The sequence below is a fragment of the Erpetoichthys calabaricus genome, chromosome 17 (assembly GCF_900747795.2).
Source record: "Erpetoichthys calabaricus chromosome 17, fErpCal1.3, whole genome shotgun sequence".
NCBI lineage: Eukaryota > Metazoa > Chordata > Cladistia > Polypteriformes > Polypteridae > Erpetoichthys > Erpetoichthys calabaricus.
The window spans coordinates 99,775,679-99,785,261 of NC_041410.2; the positions used below are offsets into that span (position 1 = coordinate 99,775,679).

The 9,583-nt window shown below is 54.3% G+C and overlaps 1 protein-coding gene across 1 annotated transcript; it reads right to left on the reverse strand.

The window, feature by feature from the left end:
- Nucleotides 1-192: 192 nt before the first annotated feature.
- Nucleotides 193-7,280, reverse strand: LOC114667407 (uncharacterized). Its single transcript, XM_028822701.2, has 7 exons — nt 7,045-7,280; nt 4,935-5,054; nt 3,519-3,611; nt 3,019-3,081; nt 1,442-1,504; nt 1,297-1,350; nt 193-859 (listed from the first exon to the last, which is right to left on the reverse strand). Exons 1-7 carry the CDS (start codon nt 7,109-7,111, stop codon nt 489-491), a joined length of 831 nt encoding a protein of 276 aa, XP_028678534.2. The 5' UTR covers nt 7,112-7,280; the 3' UTR covers nt 193-488.
- Nucleotides 7,281-9,583: the final 2,303 nt, after the last annotated feature.

A 9,583-nucleotide genomic window follows, 5' to 3' on the forward strand; every position in this document is an offset into this window, starting at 1 on the left:
TGGAGTTCAAAGGCACTGGCATCAGCAGCCTTGGTGGGCACACTGGCACTCCTGTCCACAAAGCCCAGCCGCTGCCCACATGTCTGTTTTATTGACTTTCCAGAGATGAGGACCGAATGCCATTTTAATTTTTCAGGAACTAAGCAACCAATTAAAAAAGAGAAGTAATGAGCAGAGTCACCAAACAGCAAATAGGCGGGCATTGTGTGATGGTCCACAGGGTGGGGGTGCCAATCAGTGAGGAAGGTGGGCACCATGTCTGGGCAAGCTTGACCTCTGCTCCTTGCCAGCACTTTCCCCAGGGTGGGTGGCACTGTCCTGTATGCCAAAGGAACTGGCACCAAGGCGACAAGCCTGGCTTCCCTGTGGTGTGAAAGAAGTGAGAACAGCAAGAGACGGGGTGCTCCAGGGCAGTCTGACATCACCCACCACCTTGGCACTCTCCTGGTGCCACAAGGCTCTTTTAAGCCTCAGTCCCATCTGTGCCTTCACAGCAGCATACCCCCAAAGGTGACATTGGCCCAGCTGCCCCCCGTCACCTGGCTCACCCACACGGTGTTCCCTTTTTGGAGTTCCAGCAGCGCCATGCCCATGTTACCCGTGACATTTTTGTCTGGGTCTGCTTTACTCGTCACTTTGCACCAGGAGTTGACCATCAGGCAGAGCTCAGTTGGCACCTTTTGCTGGCTGTTGGCAGAGAAGAAGAAGTGATGGACTCCGGAGTAGGCACACGTGAACCTGCCGGAGCTGCTGCTGTAAGCGTTACCGATGTTTAGGAACACCTCGTTGAACTTGATGGGGTCCACCTTCCCAGTCAGGGTGCCCGTGTACAGGGTGAAGAAGTACACCCGTCTGGAGGCTGTGGGGGGAAAGCAGACGTGTTATTGGACCACCTCTGTGCCCAGCTGGGTCAGCCACCGGGCCTGCTGCTTTAGTGGGGTTGTGCTGGACATGAAGATGGCACAACCAGCCAGGAAGGCCATGCCAGGGGCGTCGGGTAGATTCTTGGCTTGCTCGGGGGCAACAATGGAGGGTGGCTGGCTTCTGAGCCCCAAAGCCACCAATGGGCCCGGAGACAGCGCCTCCCAGAGGATGGCAATGACGTGACGCCCTGATTTTAATTTGTCTTTATGTTTTTATTTTCCTGGCACTGACAGCTGTCCCCAGATGTGCCACCTTTAGATGAATTCACTATGGCAGCTGGCAGGACAGAAACACACTTTGCTTGTCCCATTCCGCCAACGTGTGGCAAATCAAATAAGAGGAAGGCCGGACACGGCCCCCCAAAATGCTCACCTGCTGCTTTCAGTGCCTCGACTTTCTCGTTGATTTGGCTGAAGCTCAGCGAGTCTGCAAAAGAAGAGCATCGGGTGAGGGTCACCCTGCCATCCCACTGCTGACACCAAGACCCCCAAGTCGCCTCGGCGGCCTGCACACTTACTTGCTCTTTTCTCTGAAGAAATCCTGTTTATCATTGTGCTGATATTCAGGGCAGCCTGGGCATCTGAAACGAGAGGGGAAGGTGGTGTTGAAGGGTGCCAACTACAATGCCAGCCTCTTACCCCCCCCCCCAACCCAGGTGTGTTCTGGGCCATTTCATGTATTTATTGGTAAGCAAAGTAATAGAAACTGTCAGGCTGCTTTGGGGTTAGAAGAGCCTCCCAGTTCTCAGTCCAGGTGGGCTGGTGGGGTCCACCCTCAACCATGGTGGAATGGGGCGGAGCTCGTGTTCTGCGGCTGGGGATTGATTGGTGCCCATTGGAGTCAACTCCACCCACCTGGACCAGCCAGAAGAGTTAACTCCACCCATCTGGGGGCCACTCACTGGAGTGAACCCCGCCCATTGGAGTCAACCCCACCCACTTGGAGCTCCAGCATGGAGGCTGCAGAGATATTGGACTGACCGTCTGACATTGTGGGATATCCGCTGAATGACCAGTTACTGTCACATGGGAGGAACGTAAGCGGCCCCCTGCTTGGCACCTGCGTCACTCTTGGTGACACACTGGCACTTGAGGGCGGGAGAGCAGGAGCTCAGGGACTCTTTCACCTTGGGGACGCTGCCATTGTCTTCCGATTTTGTCAAAAGCCAATCAAGAAGGGGCTTTGAAAACAGTGCAGCGCAATTCAACACAAACTAACGGTTAAATAAAATGAAAGCGCAGCAATGGCACTGGCCCACCGGGTAACCTCCTGATTGCCACTCTGGCCCTCTGTGTGGCACCTTGGCTTCCAGAACATTCCCAGTTTGGGAATTGCTCTGGCCGGTCCTTGGAATGTCACACCAGTGACAAGCTTGTGGAATCTGCTGAGCTGGTGGCACCGCATGGAATGGCGACTTAGTTTGGCTTATGACATTCCCCATGATTTCTAGGCATAGGTGGCAGAGACTGGTGCCCGCCTCCCATACCAGCAGAGCTCCTTTTGCTCAAATTGGCCTGGTCTGACTGGTTGGACCTACAAGATGAGGAATTCGGGCCGACCTGAGGTGGATTTTGCCAGATGACTCGATGCGAGCTGCGCTGGCATGAGGCCTGAATGATGGTAGAATGCAGAAGGGGCACGTGGAGATCGTGCAGACCCCGGAGACGCCTGGCAGGATGAGACCAGCAGCTCCGCCCATCCGTGCCCACGCAGACGGGCCCAGTTTCCTGTCCTCATTGCGGGCTGAGTGCTGCTGTGCTTTGTGCCACTTCATAACTGCAGTGTGCCGTTTATGTCACTAGAGGGGGCACTTAGTAAGGACACCGGAGCACAGAGCGGTGACAAATGTCCTCTTTTCACTCAGCGTTGCTGCAGGGCCCCTCCGGTAAGGTCACTTTAAGAGGGGGCTGTGTTGGATCGTTAATCAGGCAGCTATGGGGGCAGCGGGGGTCCTAGTGGTGAGGTGCCCAGAGGGGCCAGTTGACTTTAAGTGTTCCAATACATTCATAAATTGGGAATGGCGCTGGCTGCTCATTGGAACGTCACAGCGTCCCCTCTTACTTCACCTTTGCCCCCTTTTCGTTCCCCACTCACCCGCTGACTTCAGTTCTGCGATGTCCTCCTTCATCAGGGCCATGGCGGATGAGTTATAGGAATCTGCAAAGAAGGACAAAGTGTGTGAGGGGCAGAAGCGCAGCGAGTCCTCATCCATGACATGCAAGCCTCCATGCCACTCTCTGCCATCCCAGCAGGCTCGTGGACATGTGGACCACCTCAAGGGTCTGTCTTGTGCCATCACGGCCAGGGCTGCCTGCTGGCCTGTCTTGCAGGTATCTATCGTGCCTTTTAAAGATGGCAGACAGGTGCCACTCCTCTTCGGGCCCCCTTGTATTGTCACTTGTGAAGGGCACCACATTGTGAACCTGATTGTGCTTCCCAGTCTACCGGGGGGTCCTTTGCTTCACCTGGAATGTTTCTTTAACTTTATAAATGCACTATATAAGGATGGCAGCCAAGCAGGTGACCAGCAGCCTTTGGCTGTGGTGCCGGCTATGCCACTCTGCCCAGGATCGCGCCGGACACAAGCAGCCTACCTTGGATACAGAAGATGGCAAGCAGGATGGCCCACAGGAGGATGCTGAGTGACGTCAGCACGTAGAGCAGCAGAGTTGTCTTCGGGCAGGAACCTGCGAGGAAGAGAGCCAGTCAGCGGGCATGAGGAAGTGAACTTGCACCCACTTGCTTGGATTGTGTCACACAAACCCTCCCGATGCCAACGCACATTGCCCAGTTACCAAGCCGCGGTCAGCTGCGTGGGTATCACTCTTTAGCACTGCTGCATGTGTGGTCGCTGTGGGCTCAACAATCAATGAAAGGCGCTATATAAAGATTTGGAGAATTTCTGTCGACAGGCCTGGCATGCTTTGCTGGTCTGAATGGCCCGTTCTTGTCAAACATCTTTTAATATCCCTGCACCTGCCAAGGTGCCACTCAGGTTTTGCTCCTTAATTCTCAGAACACCATTCCAGCTCAGTGATGCCAACAGGACACCCTTCAGAGCTCTGCCAGGCAGTGTGCCACACCAGCAGACTGTAGGATTCCTCATTTCAGGACATCCATTAACTGATTTTATCCAACTGACTGGCACTGTGAGGCCTCCCTCTGAGAAAGGCGCTATACGGAAACTAACTGAATGGAACTGAATTCTGAAACCTGCAACTCAGGGGTATGGGTGGGCAGCGTGTGATTACCTTTAAACAGGGTGCCAGTCCACCGGTGGGCACACACCCACAGGGCAAATTCTGAGTTACCAGTGAGCCCAACATGCGATGCTGGGAGAGCACACAAACTGCACCTTGGCAACATGCAAACCCAAGACTCAGGGTCTGCCAAGTGTCCACCCTGCCCGCTGCACCGCCATGCCACTCCAGTTGACTTTTATGTTGATTTTTTTGGTTCTTTTGTGAAGTTTTCATTCTTCCCTTCAGTTGTGTGTTTGCCCAGCAGCACTGCCAACGTGTAGCAGCAATCCTGGGTGGGATGCCAGTCCATCCAACAAGCCAAGGTAACGTCACCAAGAGCTGTAACACCCTCGGCGTTAGGACAGCTTGAACCCCGATCCCCGGAGCTGACCCCTGTGCCCGGCTGTGTGCTCAGTAAACTCAAATTAAAGAATCCCACTGTGTGACCCCGGGCTGAAAAAATGGATGGACAGAAGCTTCACAAACTTTATATAGCGCCTTTCATACTGCCTCCATCCCTTCATTTAGCCCATCCACACTGTGCACCCCCCATCTAATTTGGGGTCCTGGTCTGATGCAACAGCATAAGGCACAGGAGAGGAAGAAATTCCAGACGGGTCGCCATTCCATCCATCATTCGGGAAATTATTCTCTCGCGTCTTTTAAGATTTTTTTTTTTCTTTTGAGTTTCATAACAGCAGCTAAGTGAGCTGCCCCGGTGTGACCTGTCAAGCCCCGCCCCTTGACCTATACAACTCCGCCCCTCACCTGCACAGCCTCGTTCTTGTCTCCTTGTCGCCGTCACAGCCAACCGCTCGCTCCTGTCCTCGGTCCTGTCCCTCGGGTCACTTCTGTAGTCGCTGTGCGGGTCGGAGGCATCACAGTGAGCTGAAAATGGAGGAAGGCTGAGTGACGATGGCAGCCTGTCAATCATCACAATTTAATTAAAAAGAGAAAACAGCAAAATGTAATCAGTGCCTTTGGTAGCTCTCTGTTTATGGGATGTGGCACCGCTGACCCCTGCAGTGCAAAGAAAGATTGGATCAGGCAGTCTGCTCGGTCACGGAAGGTCAGGCAGTCCATTTGTAACTCGCCAAGTCCTGAGATGGAACGTGGGGGGCGGAGCCTATCCAGATGGCATAGGGTGCAAGGCGGGAACAAACCCTGGACAAGGTGCCAGTTCATCACAGGAAGGTGCTGTGTGTACAATTAGTAGGCAAACGAGGAAAGAGCCGCGCACAATGGATACGTCGAAATATAGCGTAGTAGGCAAGATCAGACGTTTAGACTGACTGATAGATAGAGAGATAGAGTGAAAGGCGCTATATGATAGATAGATAGATAGCTATCTATCTATCTATCACACCTTTCACTCTATCTATCTATCTATCATATAGCATATTTTTGTCTTTCTATCTGTCATATAGCGCCTTTCACTCTATCTATCTATCCTATAGTGTCTTTCACTCTATCTATCTATCATATAGCGCCTTTCACTCTATCTATCTATGATATAGTGCCTTTCACATCTATCTATCTATCTATGATATAGTGCCTTTCACATCTATCTATCTATCTATCTATCTATCTATCTATCTATCTATAAGTGCACATGACCCAAAAGAAGGTGTGGGTGAGGAGGCCAGTAGTGGGCGCTTGTTGCCCTCTCTTGTGCAGCTTTGTGCCCACCCTTTCTGTCCCAGTCAGCTGTCCCTGCGCGCCCTCCACGTGTCACCCGACCAAGTCGGTCGGTCGGTGGGACACACATGTGTGACGTCATTGCTTGTTGGGATTCAAAGCGGAAGTGACTCGCTGAACGCTCTTAAGCAACTTGTGCGCTAATCTCGGGAGCGCAATCGGCTCGCATAACGGAAACCGTCAGTTAAAAGCGGAAGTCCACCGTTGGGTTGTGCAAAGCGCAAAGCCAACACCGCAGCCTCGACTCCGTTCACGGCCCCACTGAGTCTTTCTCTGACCCCCAGCAGGTCCGGTCCGGAGTCGTGGAAGCCTGGACGAGACGCCGTGCGTGCGGGACACATTTCGCGTCTTTCGATGTCAGGACTCGGGCCGTTGGTGCCGAGTAACGGCCGTCTGATTTGACTCGCACTTTTAGCGCCCGTACATCAACAGAACGGTTTTCCAATCCTGTCACCACCTAAGCGTTGCGGACCCCCCATCATTGTCTTTATTGTGTCCTGCATGAGGCCGGTGCCTATCCGTCAGGCCCGCTATGTGATGTCGTCCTCAGCTCGTATTTAATATTCTGCTCCCGTGTCCGCACTCCGCTGTTTTAAACGGTCGAATCGCTGCACGGTGACGCAGTGTTTGGCTCTTAGCCCGGTCCTTACGCTGCCCGTTTGGACTGCTGGCACTCCAGGCGGATCTCCTAAACTGGCCCGTTGTGCTTGTGAGTGTGACTGGCGAGCCTTGTGCCAGGGCTGCTGTACCTGGCAAGTCGTTGGGTACTGTGCCCCCCAAAAGCAGAGCGCCTGTGAGTCGATGCCGCTCCATTTTCGATTTCTTCAGTCTCAAGTTAATGAAGAATTCTTGCGGTGGTCTCGAGGGGACAATAAAAGCTCGTGATGGTCCTCTGGGACAAGAAGCGCCGCTCAGGCGCTCCGTTTGTATTCCCGGGGGTGGGGGGCGCATTTCAGGTTGCAAATCCGCCCACATATCCGTCCTCTTTCGCCATCTGGGTGTCTGCCCGGACTGAATCTATGGGTGGGCAGTGTATGCGGGTCTAAACCGGTGGTCCTGCTTGGCCAGTCATGCCTAATATAGCGCCTTTGTCCATGCGGGGCCGCCACTCGTACGTTCACCGGAAGCCCTGACCCTCTGCGGTGACAATATGGTGCCCTTTTTCTCCCAACAGGCTTACCTGCGGCGGCGCTGTACTTTCCCTCGGGCTTCTGGTGGAATCCGAAGTTTTCATACAAATCTGTCATCGTGATGGCGGCAGAGACGACAATGACCACTGAAGGGGGCGAGCGCACTGATTAGTCCTCGCTGTCGTAAGACGGGAAACAGGAAGCCGAGTTGGGCAAACGTGGAATGTTTGCAATCGCCGAGAAGGTGTCGGGCACAGGGCTGCGGGGCTGCGTGATGGCCGCTTGTTCTCCTCAAGTCCACGCACGTCAAGTCGCCCCTCGGAGCCGCAGGCCAAATCGTCCGCCGAGACGCTAAATGTCACGGGAGGCCAGCCGATGGCAGCAGAGAGCGACGCGCCGAGCGTCTCAAAGGCGGAGGGGGCGCTGCTCGGACCCCCGTTTAATCCCTAAAGCTCAGTAACTGGGGGCTTCCGTGTGTCCCGACAATGCCACCCACTGAGGTCTTCACTGACCGAGCACAGAGTATTGCAGTCCACTGGCAGTGCCAAGGATGTTGACGGGTCCCTTCTTGGCATCCACAGGACGAGACCCCCTGAGTGTCTCTCCTGGCATTTCATTTGCCGTTAGAAGCCGACTCAGGTGTGTGGTCTCGGTGGCACCTCCCACTGTTAGAGGGCAGCTAATGGCACCCAGCTTAGGAGACGCTGTCCCTCGTTTTATGGGCCACTTTTGTGAGGTGCCATCTGTGCATTTGGATTCATTTTGTACAAACAATTGAGCTTCGCTTCTAAAAGCATCTGTTATGGTAGGGTGGCAAGGCTGGCACCAAAGAACTCTCCATGTCATGTGACCTCCCCCTCTGTCATGTCTTAGTGGCCCCTGAGCTCACCTCCATACTCCAGCCTGACTGTGCCCAAGGTGGGGTCCTCTAGGGCTACCTGGCTATTAGACTAGGACCCCCACCCCATGATCTGTGAAGGACCCCCGTACTCTTTTCTGGGGCTGCTTATGTGACTTGGTTTCTGCCAACCGTCTCCATTTTCAGGGTTCCAAACATCTCTGGTTCCTTCCCTGACACCCACCACACCTCTCGGGCGCCTGTGCCCTTGCCAGTTGCAGTTTACTTCTGTGTCTCTCCTTGCCATGCCAGACCCTTCACCTGTCCTGTGCCAGTCTGGTGCCACCTGCACCCTTAGAATGTCCTCAGAGCTGCCAGAAGTGACACGCCAATGGTGAAGCTGCTCCTGCAGTGGCACTGGCACAAAGCCCACCTCGGCCACGGCCTGGTTCTGTCTAAACGTTGCTCGCTTGCCAGGCACGTCCCTGAGATGGCGGTTGCCAAAGGAAATTAGAAGACGAATTCAAGATGGAAGTGTCCTGCTAGATGAAGCCGCATTTCAATCACGTCTGAGTTATGTGAGGTCTGCACACTCCTGCCAAGAACACAAAGATCTGCTTCTCGTTTGGAGAGACCCTCGGTGTTAAAGCCACCGCTGTGACTTCGGTCCACCGGTGGAAGGCGCTTATTAAATATGGCATCTCCTGACAATCACTCGCCCATCTTATCCAAAGCAGGGCGGCAGGGAGCCCATCCCGGCAAGCATCGGGTGCAAGGCAGGAGGCACACGTGAGCGAGCAGGCCATCGCAGGGTGGCAATGCCAGCCCACCTAACCAATGTGTCTCTGGAAGGAAACTGGAGCTGCCCACACAGACACGGGGAGAACATGCAAACTCCATGCAGGCAGGACGAGTGTCACGGGGCAGCTGAGCTACTCCTGTGCCACCGTGCCATCTTCTGAGCATCTATAGAGAATGCCAGTGATGAGGCGCTTTACAGCTCGTGTCCGGGTGCCCACCGCTCGGCCCTTCAGATGTCCGCGGAGTGAAATGTAACAAAGTGGGCCAAACAGAAGACGGACTAGCGTGGACAGCAAAGGTCTGCTCAAGCCGGTCAGCGGAAGGACCACAGCGCTGGAGGGACGACCACATCCTCGGGGGGGCTGTGCAGGTTTACCCCAAAATTTAGTGCAGGAGCTGAAAGGAAATCGACAGACAGACACGAAGAGAAAGAGTTAAAAAAAATAAACCTCGACCCTCCAAGACCCTCGTTTATGTGCAAATCTGGCGAGTCAACGCACGGGGGCGCCATTTAGCCTTGAGCCGGGCTGGAAACGTGAACGAGCCCGCGGACGAGCGCCATGTTTTTTAAATGATTACTCCGTCGTTCAGACTCAGTCGGATTCATTTCTTTTGTTCTTTCAAATGGCGCACAGACCGGTGAAGTGACCTGCTCAGGGTCACACAGTGTCACAATTTGAACCCACAGCCACGGGCGTTTGAGACCAAAGCCTTAACCACTCTGCCACACCGCCACCAAAGCGGGATCGGAGACGCGAATTAATAAAATTAACGGCAAGTCAAGGGCGTGAGCGCGCGTCCGGGAGTCCATGCCAGTGTCCGCCTGTGCGCGCGTCCGAGTGTCCATGCCAGTGTCCGCCTGTGCGCGCCTGCTGCTCAGTCCCTTACAGTAGGCGTGCACGCGCCCACGAGCCGACATACACGACGTGCCGGTAAATGTCGTCCGAATG